The sequence below is a fragment of the Pangasianodon hypophthalmus genome, chromosome 30, assembly GCF_027358585.1.
Source record: "Pangasianodon hypophthalmus isolate fPanHyp1 chromosome 30, fPanHyp1.pri, whole genome shotgun sequence".
In the NCBI taxonomy this organism is placed as follows: Eukaryota; Metazoa; Chordata; class Actinopteri; order Siluriformes; family Pangasiidae; genus Pangasianodon; species Pangasianodon hypophthalmus.
In genome coordinates, this window is record NC_069739.1 from 3,263,273 (window position 1) to 3,278,180 (window position 14,908).

Below are 14,908 nucleotides of genomic sequence, written 5' to 3' on the forward strand. Positions count from 1 at the left end.
TGGAAATTTTTGCTGAGATCTGGCAACCCTGATTAACACAGTTGCTCGCAGTTTCATGCAATTTTTTTTTTAAAAAACAAATTTAAATAAATAAGAACACAAATAATTGGTGAAGCAACTGGGCAAGAAAAAAACTCAAGGAAATTCATAACTAGTATTTTGAAGCTCAAAATGAAAATGTATGGAGTAAAAAAATATTTTTTTTCTTGTACGTTTACTGTATTCAATTTCAATAATACTTGAGTAAAGAACGAAACCAATATGACACTGAAGTAAAGTAATGAAGAAGAATTACTCCAGTATTTTCCACCCTTGAGTTTTAGCTTTATGGTTGTCTCAGGCATTAATGTGAGAATTTTTTTCGACAGGATTTGTTTTTCTTGATAAGAGGGTTTGCTAAATGCTTGTAAATGTAATGTTAATGTTAAAAGAGAAATTACAGCATGCATTTACAGAATAAAATAGGACCGTAGTCAAGACCACCATCTTCATGTTCATGTCCAGCACTAGCCGAGATCGACTCAAGACTTAAGAGTCTTAATGGGATTGAGGTTAAGTGAAGATTGAGTCTAAATGAAAGCAAGTCAAGATTGAGATGAAAACCACCAAATCTTTTTTGAGGCCAAGGCCATTTTACTTCAACTAGTTGGCTTTGTTTGTGCGTTAGCCAATGATTAGCCTGTTTTCTAGAAGAATGTATTACTTTTTGTTCAACTTGTCAAACACAAACATTATTTTTTACAAAATCTCCGTAGAGACCAAGACCATATTTAGCGAGATCATTGCCCAAGACTGAGACATGTCCAAGTATCTGAGATAAGCCCAATACAGAAGTACGGCTAGAATAAACTGTATAGAAATATAGTTCTATTCAGCCTCATAGCAAAACTAAAGAAGCGAACAAACATGTTTTTGCAGATCGACTACATTTATGGTACTAACACTGTGATCCGGGCGGATCTTATCAATGGGCTAGTGAGGCTAATTCCCCTGTCTTTCAAATATTAAAAAAAATCAACGTTCGGTTTTGTTTTTGGTATCTTATTTGCGATTAACAAATGTTTTAACCCGAGTGCAACAGCACCACCAGTGGTCATAAGTAAAACACACAGAATGATACGAAGCGAGGATGTGGGCTAACAATAACGAGTCCAGAGCTGTAGATTCACAGCCAATCAGTGACAGTCGTATCACATGATTACACAGAGTGACACGCCCCCTACATTTAGCTCCATTTAGGCTTTCAGGTAGTTTCAGAGACCTTTCCGTTATGTGTCATCAGTGGGCGTGGTTACAGTCTGAGTCACAAGTGTAATGAAGGTGAACAAAGTGGATTATTTACTCTCTCATCATTTTCACCCTAAAGTGTGTTTGAAGAAGCAACTAAAAGTTGATCGATTGATCACACATTGTCTAATTAAAGTAAAAATTACACAAAAGGACAGATGACAGGACTGTAAGTTTAGTGTTTTTTGGGTTTGAATGAAAGAATTTCAGTTTTTTTGTTTATTGTGTTTACTATTCAGAGGGAAAGCAGCATGAACCCGGTCAAGCATTGCAGGCTTGAAACACTCAAAAAATTGTGTGTGTGTGTGTGTTTTTCTGATCATTTGCTCCAATATTATTTACAAGTACAGCATTAACAAATGCCCTAATCGTAAGCAACTTACTTTACTTATTATTATTATTATTATTATTATTATTATTATTGTTGTTGTTGTTGTTGTCAATGAGACCTCGAGGTATAATGCATTGGTTAACTCTACTAGTTTAATTGTTGAGCTATTGATAGATATTAGAATTTCGTGTCCTTTCGCTTCTAATATCACCACCAGGCTCCACTGACTGTGAGTATTTCATTTCTAACTCTATTTGAAAACCTAACAGCTTCTACTATGCTACAGAATCCACATCCTTTAATATGACAGCATGAGCAGGTTCTGAAGTTGTTCACGTATGTTGTACATCTGACCCAGTTTCATGTCACTGTTGTATATGAGGACTCTTCTCAACTTAAAGAATCAGTGCTGAATGTTTCAACAGTCCTGCTGCTCCACATATAGAGCCAACCACACACACACACACACACACACACACACACTCATTCCCCATGTCTAGAGGCCATGACAGATGTCCTAACAGTTTGAGAGAAAGGAGGCACATTCGGCACAGGAGGCTTTGATTTGAATTTTGAATTCAGCTTAAACACACACACACACACACACACATGGCACATGCATCCAGTGTTGCCAACTGTTTTCAAGGGAAAGTAGCTAATACATGCATAAAAAGTCACTAAAAGTCAAAAAGATGATGTCATAGACTAATTTCCGTATTCGTTGAATCGTGATGGTCATTTGCATGTCAAAACATGTTGCGTGAAGAAGGAAGATTTTCTGGAGACACTTCTGCAGAAAGTTTAATATGAAGAACACGGTGGACAAACACCTTGTGGTTGGGCATTGGGAATAATGCTGATCAGTGATTGGGTGTTGGGAACAAGGGCAATCAGTGATTGGTCATCGAGAACAATGTGATCAGTGATTGGTCATCGAGAACAATGTGATCAGTGATTGGTCATCGAGAACAATGTGATCAGTGATTGGTCATCGAGAACAATGTGGTCAGTGATTGGTCATCGGAAACAAGGGTGATCAGTGATTAGTCTTTGGGAAAAAATGGTGATCAGTGATTAGTCTTTGGGAAAAAATGGTAATCAGTGATTGGTCATCCAGAACAATGGTAATCAGTGATTGGTCATTGGGAAGGAGGGTGATAAGTGATTGGTTGTTGGGAACCTGCTCTCTGAAGTTATATAATCAGCAGCTGTGATGTGAGATCGAGCGCTGTAAAAAAGTGGATAAATTGACTAAATCCAATTAATTAGCACTCGCTTCTTATTCTTTTAGCAAGAAATGGCCCTGAAAACAACTTTATACTGCAGAGATTTCTAATCTCACTATCCGGTGTCACCCAGAAGAGGTTCCCTCTCGGGTCAGGGTTTCTTCCTCATGTCGTCTCGGGAGGTTTTCCTCGCCGCTGTAACCTCTGGTTTGTTCATTCAGGACCTCAATCTTCTGTAAAGCTGCTTTGTGAGAAAAGTCTAGTGTTCAAACCGCTATACAAATATTCAGCAAAATAAACTGAAATGTGTTTGAGTAAACGATTCCTCCAAGATTTCCCAATCCATGACCCAAACCTCGTATTGCAGCTGCTATATCATAAACCTGACTCAAACCATGAGCTCTTCATGAGGTTATAATGAGTGTGTAAGAGCAGGAATACACACTTTTCCCACATCTGCAGAGGGTTTAAAGGAGCAACACTGAGAATCTTCACTCTATTGTCTGTCATTACTTTGTTCAGATTTTGTGTCAGTTCATGTGTTGACCAGCAGATGGCACATGAGTAACATCATAAACACAAACCATTGCACTGAGACATTACTGAAAATACTTCCTCTGCTTTTGATGTAATTAATGATTATCTGTGACAATAAATGACAATAAATAAAATCTGGCAGCCAGAAAAACAGAAACTTCCACCATGTCTCATGATACAGACCAGAATTTACAGCAGAGCCAAATCCCAAACGCCATTAAAGCTTTAAATGTTTGTTAAAAGCTGTTTGCTTTCGGGTTTTTAACTTAGCGTATACAGCTAAGAACAATTTCTGTGTTACTCTTACACATGTCACATTTGCTATCGTTTAATTTATTTGTTTTAATTATTGTTAAGTTGATTTCTTATCAAGATCAAGCTACAAAAGTCAAGAATCAAGTCACTGACTAAAATGTAAACAAATTTGTATCTCAGATTTTTAGCTTTATATAGTTTGCTTAACTCCTTAGCTAGTCCTAGCCATTTCTATGTTAGCTAGCCGTAGCGCCTGTTATGCTAGTTTTTGATATGCTTGCTAGCATTAGCTCATAATATCTTGCTAGTGGTGGGGAAAATCATGCCATGAAGGTGCTCCCACCATGTGACCATCACTCTGAGAAACTAACAAACTCCTAGTGCTCATTTTGCACTTATGTTTTTTTGTTTTTAGCTTTTTTTTGCTTCCTCAGAGTGACCTTTGGATTCAAACTCGTAAACCTGAATATAGTTACCAAGCAAACACACCACACTAATGATAGGAAACTATCACAATAAATCTGAACTGATAATTAGACTTTTAATACATGTATTGATGATATCAGACATAGGTGTGGGAAGTGGGGGGCCGCAGCCACCCCAAATGGTAGGTGCATGGCATCTTAGGCCCTTTCACACCTGGCATTAACACGCATCCTGGGTGATCGGATCATCTGTGAACAGCGCTAAGTACATGTGTCTCAAAGATGTTTTGTGATCGATCACTCAAACCACATTCGGAGGTGGTTTGGGTCTCAGCAATGAAGGACCACAAATCCACAGCGTCTTTGCCCTAGCCGTGATAAACGTGCGCAACAGCTTTCCTTCAACTGAGGCAGTGTACGAAATCCAATCACAAGTGGTCACTACAGACACATTCATAACACCAGGTGTAAACAGCTACGCATTTCCCTGTCCACTTGTGATCTGATCACTCGAGATGGATGTTAATACCAGGTGTGAGCAGGGCCTGAGATGCAGCAGTGAGCTATCTTTAAAACATTTAAAATGGAAAAAGTAAACAAACATATATTAAGTTAGAATTGCTTAAGACAGTGGTGTAAGGATGGGTCAAATATATATTTCATTATTTATTGAGTAGCTTAAATACTTGTTGAGGAAATGCAGGGAACCGGAAGTGCTTGAAGGGCCAATCAAGGACACTGGTCAATTAAGGACACTGGCCAATCAAGGGCAAGCTCGCGCTAGCACCTCTAACGTCAAGACGCCGCGCATGCGCCTGGCAAACAATAATCGCGCAAAAGCAACGGAAGATAGTTTCATATTTATAAAGCAATATCTTAAAGAGTCATGCTCTGTAGTTCCAGGTAAGACATGGGATTATTAATAACACTGCCGCCGTGCAGCTACTGGTTATTACTTTCTGTGTGTGTGTGTGTGTGTGTGCGTGTGTGTTTGTGTGCGTGCATGCTCACGTATAGAGTAGTCGGAGTGTTTGATACTGTCAGAGTCCTATGACGTACAAAAAAAAAAAACACGTCACACTTTTACTTTCAGTTGGCTTGCTTCTGGCGTCTTCCCTGGCGCGTGACGTCATCTCCGAGGTTCAGACCTGGCAGAAGTGAGCCGTGACCTCCTACAGCCAGTTTAGTGTAATCATGCCGAGATCATACAGTGGAAGGTCTCTGCACTTTGCATGACGCTGTACTGGTCATTATAAGCTTCCATTACTTCATAGCTACTTCAAAGGATCATTAACTTGTAGCTCCAGTGCAAAAGAAGAAGAAGAAGAAGAAGAAGAAGAAGAAGGAGTAGAAGGAGTAGAAGGAGTAGAAGGAGTAGAAGTTCAGGCACCAAACATGTCTTGGTTGATCACCTACAATACATTGGTGGTCATGTGTGAAGTAGAGTGTGAGGGGATGTGCATTTTATCTATCTTTCTTTCTTTCTATCTATCTATCTATCTATCTATCTATCTATCTATCTATCTATCTATCCAGGCTGTTCCTTTTCAACTAAAATAAGTAGTATTATAAGAGTAAAGTCCCTGACGTAATCACCTTTTTGACTCGTGTTGTATTGTTGTGAATGTTTTCCTCTTGAATTAGCCATCTCCTTGTTTTCTGCTCTCTCTCTCTCTCTCTCTCTCTCTCTCTCTCTTGATGCATGTACGCTGCCTTGAAAAAGGGAAAACGTGTGGAATGGCGTGGGTTAGAGAGTTCACATGACGACGTGGGTTTCGTTTAGCCTCATCAGCGAAGGTTTTGCTCAGAACCTGCTCACAGCTTCAGCGTCTCGCTCCAGCACCCGAGCTGGTCTCCTGGGTTCGAATGCTGCGGCCGCAGACGAGTCTCTCAGCTATCTGCTGCAGTGTGTGTGCAGGAACATAAGAACATCAGCTCGTTTCTGATTGGCTAATACGATCTCTCCTGCTTTCTCCCACCACTATAGGCCTATGTTTATTGGAAATATTGTGTATCACACAAATGATATCCATGCAAATTTGTTGTATAGCGCTATGTGTATTAAGTGTAAATTATGTACGTTTAGTTGAATACAGAACACTGCATTTATAGAGGGACGTTTTGCTTTTCTTTAAATGCTTTTTTTGGATGCAAATGACGAATCAGTGGAGAAGCAAAAATGCTATCACACATGAAGGGAAATATACTTATGAATATATGAATATTATGAATATATGTTATCAGTATACATGAGGGTGTAAACTTTCCCGGACCGACACGTCAAACCTAGAAATAAACCTAGAAATAAAAAAATAAATCTCTTCGTGTCCTCTCTAACAGCGTTGTAGCTTAGTGGTGTTCTTACGTCCTGGACTGTTTGTCCTTGTGTGAGAATGTTTTTGATGCCTGTGAATGAAATGGCTGCTTGTTTTTCTGAACTTTGACCCTGGAAGCACTTGTACACAGCTTCTTGTGATTTCAGAATACGAGTTTTTATAATCGCCAACGCCAGTGAAACGAGACACAGGGATGAAGGTGCTATGAAAATCTGACAAATGGAGAGAAAAAGACATTAAACTGTCCTCACTGTAGCAGTTTCATCAAAAATAACCATTCTCCAGACCAACACACGTGTTTAATATAAGACTTTGAGCAATATGCTTTATTGAACATGTAGGGATATTTCATATATGTAGTTCAAAACCTGCAAGAAAAGTCGCCGTTTTATACATTTATATATAACTTCTTTACAAATGCGGCCGAGACGTGGCGAACTTCTGCAGTTTCAGTGAGGGTTTCGAACAGTGTACAAACTTTAACATGCACATTAAATATACAGTTACCGACGGCAACGACGAGTGTCACCGCGATTCATTTACAGCTCTGACACAACCTGAAATGACGCCTTGGAATGTGTGTCTGCTTTACATTTTTTAATTTCAACTATCTGTACAGGGACGAGCTCTAAACCAAATAGCTTATCTGACGGGAAAAGACTTATAAAGACACATCAGTAAAATAATCAGAACAAAACAAAAAAAAAGCTCGCCCTGTATGAGCCACACCCCCGAATAAGACCCCGCCCATCATCAGAGCTCAGATCAGGAAGTGAGTCAGCAGCAATTCCTAATTTTGCCAAAATTTAAAAAAAATAAATAAATAAAAAGAGAGAGAGAGAAGAAAAAGAAAGGGGTGGAGTCATTCGGTTTTCTCCATTTTCCCATCTTTTGACGGCGTCTCGTTCGTTTTGCGTAGCTGCGTCTTTTCAGAGTTGGAGTTGATCTGGCCGCTGTCGGGCGTTCCCGTGCTCTTATTGGCCGAGTGCTTCTCCAGGTAGTTCAGCATTTCACTGAGGATCGTCTGGAAGGTGCTGAGAGCGGCGCAGATCGCCGGCGTGCCGAAACCGTGTGTGATCAGACTGCAACAGACCAAAAAATTATACATATTATATAATAATAATGATCTATTGTAGTGTGTAATCTTATCTTTTACAGCTAAAGTGTGCTGTGTGTGTGTTACAGGACTTCTAACACCTCAGATTTATTTCATTAACATTATTTAAATTGCGAACAATGCAATTTTGTCTATATATCCGAGTCATAGGGTTTGTTACTCCAGAATTTTCCACTGAAAGAAGACATCAGGTCCAAGCTGACATTATTTATAGCTTTACAATCAGTTTATATTGATATGTTTTTGAGTTACTGAGGCTTGAATATAGTCACATTTATGTCATATTTCCTGCTACAAGCTTACGATAAACCAAATGTAAATTTATTAAACCTACTTCTAGACATTTGTTTTTACTAATTTCAAGCTTGTTCTATTTCTAAAAACCTATTAAAAATATTTATGTTTAGTAATCTTATATTTTGTTTATTGTAATATTTTTGCAGGAAATACTAGAGCCATTTGACTGTATTATCACTCACTAAGATGTTGTTTTAATGTCATTGCAATGCAAATCACGGTAGCAATGAAATCGGCTCAGAACTATAAGACCTCAGTGATAAGTATAAGAACTTCAGGGTGTGATGTTTAAATGCATGTGTAAGAAACTAATTTTAAAAATAAAATCACAGACTCTGTGGCTATTCTTCACATTCTTCTACTTTTAGTCTCCTAACGTAAATTTGATTTTAGCAGACGTGTCCTCAAATGGCATTTATTCATATATATTATATATTATTGATATATAATAATATAATCCACAGCGTAGGTTCCAAAATGCCTTTACCCTATGTAGTGAGCATGTATAGTGAATAGGAAGCCATTTTGTTGTTGTGTGAAGATTCTGAGTTAAAATGGCGGATCTTTTTTACGTTGAAACTCCCAGACTAAAGGTCGTGACCCCGTGTGGGGTTAATTTACAAATTCACAATCTCTTCCTTAGTCTTATTCATTTATATAGTTATGTAATATTATGATTACGCACTAGCTGTGATGATGGATTTTGAAAAGTAGAAACATTCCCCGGAGTCACGTTCATTAAAGCGACATTTATATGAAGACTGTACGTGATATTTCGTTATCGTGACGTACTGCACTAGCGTAGGAGATCAGATTTCTCTTCCTGTCTGTCTCTATCCATCTAGTTCCTCGAAATCATTAAGTGACTCAGACTGAGTGGAACAACGGACATCAAGAAAACGAACACGAAAATATGCTGAAATATTTACAGAATATGGAAAGTGCTAAATTACAAATCTGGAATAAAACATGCTCGGGGTTGCAGAATATTCACAACGTCCATTTGGGGTCATTTGCACAAAAGGTTTGGGAAACCGTGTTTTAAGCTTTGCTTGAGAAATGTACAATCATGCTAAATATCAGCAACAGGAAAAAATATTACTTATTTAAGTAAATAAAAAGAAATAGAATGTTTATGATAATATTTCTTTTAGTGACAGTCATTTTCTTTGCTGTAGAAAGTGACAGGAATTTCACATGTGAAATGTGTGTGTGTGTGTGTGTGTGTGTGTGTGTGTGTGTGTGTGTGTGTGTTAGTACCTGAAATGCGTTAGATGTCTCTGAATATCTAAATCCAGGATTGGCGTCGGTCTCGAAGAACCCAACGGAGAACGATCCTGACTTAACAAATCTTGAAATTCCTTACAGATCTGCCTACACACACACACACACACACACACACACACACGAAGAAAATCCTTTAGGAAACACATTCTACAAAAAGTCAGAAAATGTTCTCAGAATTATCTTTAACAACAGATGTGTGTGTGTGTATATATACTGTATATATAAGTATTTAGTTTGTAATAATGCTTCCGGTTACTTACTTGGTGGCCAGCACCATTTTCTTGCGGGCGTTCTGCTCTTTAGGTTCTGTGTGCTGCCGTGCCAGATGTTCGCCCACAGCTTTAGTGGGAAACTCTGTCTCGCAGGTGTAGCCAAAATCCCGTGCCAGATGTAGCGCTTCACCTGTACAGAGGAGGAGAAAAAGACGATGAACTCGCACTCAACACACGAACTGTGGAGTTACAAGCTACGAGCTATCGGTAATAATAACACTAATACTGCTACTGCTACTACTAATAATAATAAAGAAATGAATGAGAGGCCATGAATGAGTTTTCCAAAAGCATCACTAACTTACAACCTGAACTGGGAGAGAGGGAGAGAGAGAGAGAGAGAGAGAGAGAGAGAGAGAAAGTTCACTGTGATGCTCGTTCTACCTTAAACTCGGACCTTCTCAATAGATTAATAGTTTAAAAGATGAGTATTGAGTATAAAATCTCCTGCATTTTCTATTGGTTTTTTTGTTTGCATGTTTGTTTGTTTGTTTTATACCACCATTTTAACTCAGTAACATTAATTCATGTCTGTGAAGTTAACCATTTTAATGTCATTAATGTTTCAAAATAGGAAACAGGAAATATTTTCGTTAAATCTATTAATCTATCAGAAATCTATTAGTTAGTTATTTTTTGACAATATATAATGTACATATTTTCATATAAATATAGAATTCCAATAGAGTAATAAAAAAACCTGCCAACTCAGCTGAATAATATAGTGAATAATTATTTTCCGAAACCGAAAGCTTACGTGTCAGCCAAAAACTACTAAGCTTTAAAATGTTTTAAAAAAACAAGCACTGTAAAAAATAAATACAGCAAAAATACATAGCTAAAAACTTCACACAAATATATTATACTGCATATATAATAATTATAATAAAATAAAAGTCCTAACAAACAAACAAAAAACACAATGAAGTCTCACTGTGTAAACATTTCCAATCCATTTTTTTTAGAGGATCGGAGCTAATTCATTCCTTTTTTTTCTCCGTTATCTAATCCACAGGGTTTTTTATTTTACTGGTATCAGTCTGATAGTGATCTCAGGTATCGGATCTGAGGCATGTCTAATAATCATAAAACACCTATAAAAGGAGGTAGAATGTAAAATTAGTCTGATTCTGTGGCGCTGTGTAACATTTCAAACTACGCTCCAGTATATTTACTGCATATTTTCTGTTTTAATTCTGCGGATATCACTGTGTCTTATTTGAGGAATAAACTCTGTAAAATTATGTTGTTAACTTCAGTTAGCTGAGGTTTGCTGTTTGTTGCGTCTCTTTGTAAAATCAGGGGATTTTTTTTTTGCTCATTTGAATATTTCCCAGCATGCTTAGACGTTATAGCAGTTAGCACATAGTGTTATGACGTGTTTAATAAAAACACAGGCTGCTTTTCACGTTCCTGTTTATGACTGCGTGTTAGGAATGTTTTCGCTAATGTTGCTAGCCGTGTTGTGATGTTTTATGGGATGTTTTTTTTTTATCACTGTTCCCGTGTTTAGGTTTGTCGCTTTATCGTTGTATAAACGTGATTAGGAACCGATGTGTCGGACGTACCTTCCACTAAAGACGTGAGCAGTGTGACGTTGGCGGCTTTCCTGCGGCCTGCTGGGAGATTCAGCCCCAACCTGTCCAACTTCTCTCTGAGGCACCGGCCGCCATTTTTAGACTTCGCTCTGAGAGACAGAGAGAGAGAGAGAGAGAGAGAGAGAGAGAGAGAAATGTTATGATGTTAATTGTAAAAAATTATTAAAAAATAAAATGTGTTCAGCATGTAATGAATGTTAGGAGGAAAACTGCAAATTTAAAGTGCAATTTTACGAGAGAAAGTCCACTTGAGTTCACAATGAACCAGTTCAAGAAAATTAGGTTCTGTTTTTGTTTTTCTCTTTATTTTCAGTGATTTTGTTACATCAGCTGACTTTGAAAATACAAACCTGTTAACCAAATTGTAGATTTAAGTAGTAATTAAGTAATTTAAGCAAGCAACTTATTCTTTGTGAAAATTTAAAAATGAATTTTAAGCAAATCTTAGAATGTCCTTAATGTCTTTGTGTTATTAGTGTGGATGCTAATTTGTGTATTTGCTAAAAAATCTCATCCCTGTTATGCGTTCAGGACCAAAATGCAGCCAGGAAACTTTTTTTTTTTTTTTTTTTTTTTTTGAAAATGAGAACGTTACCTAACCATTTCTGAAAGTTATTCTTAGATCAGTGCTGAAGTTGATAAAAAATAAAGTGAAATTTAACACACACCGGTCGTCGATCATGCCTTCGTCTTTAAGTCACGTCACTGTTTCGCACAAATGTTGCAAAAAAAATAAGACTTTGTTCTAAGCAGCTTCGTAGAAACTGATACGTAGTGTGTTAAAGATGATATAAAAATGATCTGATGTTTGCTTTTGGCTGTGCGCAGGTCGCGCCGTGCGTTTAGTGGAATATCTTTTCAAATTCTCTTGGAGAAACAAACAGAAAAAAAACCCATCATAATCATTATTTTCTGTTTTTTTGTTTGTTTTTGGGTCGCAGTGTGTTGATACAGTACATTTAAGCTAAAAAAAAAAAAGTATCAGGTCATGAAGTAAAGTAAGGCCAAACTATAGAAAAGTACACTTCTCTCTCTCTCTCTCTCTCTCCCTCTCCACTCTGTCTCTACATTCTCTCTCTCACTCTTTCTCAATGCCTCTTGCTTATTCTGTGTGTGTGTGTGTGTGTGTTTGTGTGTGTGTAGTAGAAGCACCATCTTCATCCCCATCCAATTTCCCTCATCTCTATCCTTGTTTCTCTCTCCCTCTCTCTCTCTCTCTCGTTCTCCCTCGTTTTCTCTCATACTCATCAATAATAAATCCATTGGCTCTCCTGCTCTCTCCATCTCTTCCTCTTCCTCCCTCCCTCTCTCCCTTTCTTTCTTTTTTTTTTTTTTCTTCGACACTCATCCGTGCCCTTCATCTCCGGATCTAGTGTCGAGCGATCTCCTCATCCTCGTCCTTCTCCTGCTCCGTTTCTTTCTCTCGTTAGCTCTTTCTCTCTCTCTTGCATGCTTTTTCCATGTTCTCTTTCAGAGCCTGGGGTTAATGCTGTTTGTGCGTATCACTTTGTGTGTGTGTGTGTGTGTGTGTGTGTGTGTACCTCCTGAGGATGCCCCCCAGCAGCGAGGCATTGAGACACTCTGGAGGAGAGAGTCGCCGCTTGACTTCCGCTATGGTCACTTTGTATTTGGAGGTAGAGCTGAGGAGAGAGAGACGGCCAGGGACGGAGCAGAACAGATCTGTAGGGTTCACCACACACGTGCCTCCTGGAATTAACGACAAAACAAACACACAAACCTGGCGGTTAGCGCAGTAATGATGCTTTGCTAACATCACGGTGCATTTGCTCCAGCGCTTCAATCCCTGTGTCCGTGTCGGTTCTGTCAGGTTCTCCGGTTTTCACCCCGCCTCCTAAAAACACGCGAGTAGGAAGACTAGCTATGCTAAATTGCCCCTCAGGTGTGAGTGTACCCTGGCATCCCATCCAGAGTGTATTCCTGCCTCACCTCCAGCATTCCTGGGATAGACTCCGGATCCACCGGCAGCCTGACTCGGATAATAAGCTTACTCAAGATGAATACATAAAATGCTTTTATATTTAACTAAAATTTATGACAGTGAAAATCAATCGGATATAACCGACAGGAAGTGACTCCTTTCTGAATCTAAAACTAAACAACGTGCGACTAGCATGACCTGAAATTCATAACAATTCGTAACAGTTCAAGTCGTATGAAAGGATTTGAAGGTTAGGATTAAGATTAAGATTATGATCAGGGACGTTTGTTCGTTTAAATCCGTATGAATTTTTCCTCGTGTGTTTCTTTAATCGCTTTGTGCGTTGTATTGTATGTTGTGTATATAGTTTCGTTTTCTCCACATGTAACTGTTGAACCCTCTCTGGACCACATGATGACAAAAAAAAAAAAATCAGCAAAAATGAAATGAAAATGAAATCCGCAAAATCAGATTTGTACGTTTGTTTGTAACACACAGTATTTGACCTTTGACCTACGGAAATGTCATCTAGTGTTATCTTTCAACAAATGGGGCTTAGTCCTATAACACTCCATAAATTCATTCTGTGGCTCTTTTTAACTCGTACACTGAAAATAATATTATTACTGATAGTCAGCTGATAAAGTGGATCGAGAGTTAAACATAAATATTTCTTCACAAGATTGAAATTACGTGTAGAGTGTTTTTGATTACGGTGTTAACTATGTGATCAGAAATTAAGATTGCTATGTTTTGTGTGTGTGTGTGTGTGTGTGTGTGTGTCTGGGCATGTTTTTATATCTTGATGAGGACTGAATATCCCCACAAGGAAAGGAATATCTGACCGTTTTGAACTCACGGGGACGTGGAGGCTGGTCCCCACTAGGAAAAGTGTTTCTTTATTTCTTTTCTTTTTTTTAATTACTGAAACTGCAACTTTTATTAAAATACTAAGACAGCCTCAATGTTTGCTTTTAGTTGCTGAAGGTTAGATTTGGGTGTCGCACAGCATTAATTAGCAGCATTAATAATTATCAGTCGAAGGTCCTCTTAAGAATAAAAGCACACAAGTACACACGAGGATAGGAATATACACTCTGACAGTTTTGAAGTTGTGGGGATGTTTGGATGGTCCCCACAAGGAGAAATGCTTTATTTTATTTCATTTTAGCTTTGATTAAAACAACTTTTAAAAAAAAAGCCAAAATGTTTCCATTGGATTACTGGGATTAATGTTCAGGTTAGATTTAGGTATAACATAGCATTAATAATCTAAGGTTGTAAGGCTAAGTAAGACAAAAGTGTGTGTGTGTGTGTGTGTGTGTGTATTTTTATATCTTGGTGAGGACTAAATGTCTCCACAAAGATAGAACTTGTGACATTTTGCTGTTCCTCACTATGACAAAGTGTAGCAATTATAGCAATGGAAGGTGTGTGTGTGTGTGTGTGTGTGTGTGTGTGTGTTTATATCTTGGTGAGGACTAAATATCTCCACAAGGATAGAACTTGTGCTGTGCCTCACTATGACAAAGTGTTTCTTTATTTGTTTTCCCGAAATCTGCAGTTTTTATATATAAAAAAATAAAAAGTTAAAATTAAAATGTTTCCTTTTACTGAAGTTAACGCTAAGGTTAGATTTAAGTGTAGCACAGCATTAATTAGCTGCATTAATAATTATATCAGTGGAAGGTCCTGATAAGGAGTAGTAGGACCTGTGTGTGTGTGTGTTGTGTGTGTGTGTGTGTGTTGTTTGAGTGTGTGTGTGTGTGTGTGTGTGTGTGTTCCTGAAGGAGTTTTCTGGCTGCAGGGTCTCTCACCTGCACCGTTGCACGTCAGTCAACGTGAAGCGGTCTGACAAACCCAAGATCTCACCTAGCATTCAAGTTAACATCGCATTAATTCCCTCCGAAAAAATGTTTTGATTCAAAGTAGTTTGTATTTTATGTTGCCAAGGGCGATTGAAAAAGAGCTATTGCCGGTAGTCTGGTCGCGAGCGTCGGG

The 14,908-nt window shown here is 38.2% G+C and overlaps 1 protein-coding gene across 2 annotated transcripts in view; it reads right to left on the reverse strand.

Annotated features, from left to right (window-relative positions):
• Positions 1-7,228: 7,228 nt before the first annotated feature.
• tfap2d (transcription factor AP-2 delta (activating enhancer binding protein 2 delta)) overlaps positions 7,229-14,908 on the reverse strand; it is a 23,402-nt gene continuing 15,722 nt past the window's right edge. For both annotated transcript variants that reach the window (XM_034301993.2, XM_053231605.1), the window contains 5 exons: positions 12,510-12,675; positions 10,939-11,057; positions 9,359-9,500; positions 9,072-9,185; positions 7,229-7,479 (listed from right to left, as the gene is read on the reverse strand). In XM_034301993.2, the coding sequence (XP_034157884.1) occupies positions 7,260-7,479; positions 9,072-9,185; positions 9,359-9,500; positions 10,939-11,057; positions 12,510-12,675 (761 nt within the window). In that variant the 3' untranslated portion in view covers positions 7,229-7,259. The remainder of the gene's footprint in view (positions 7,480-9,071; positions 9,186-9,358; positions 9,501-10,938; positions 11,058-12,509; positions 12,676-14,908) is intronic.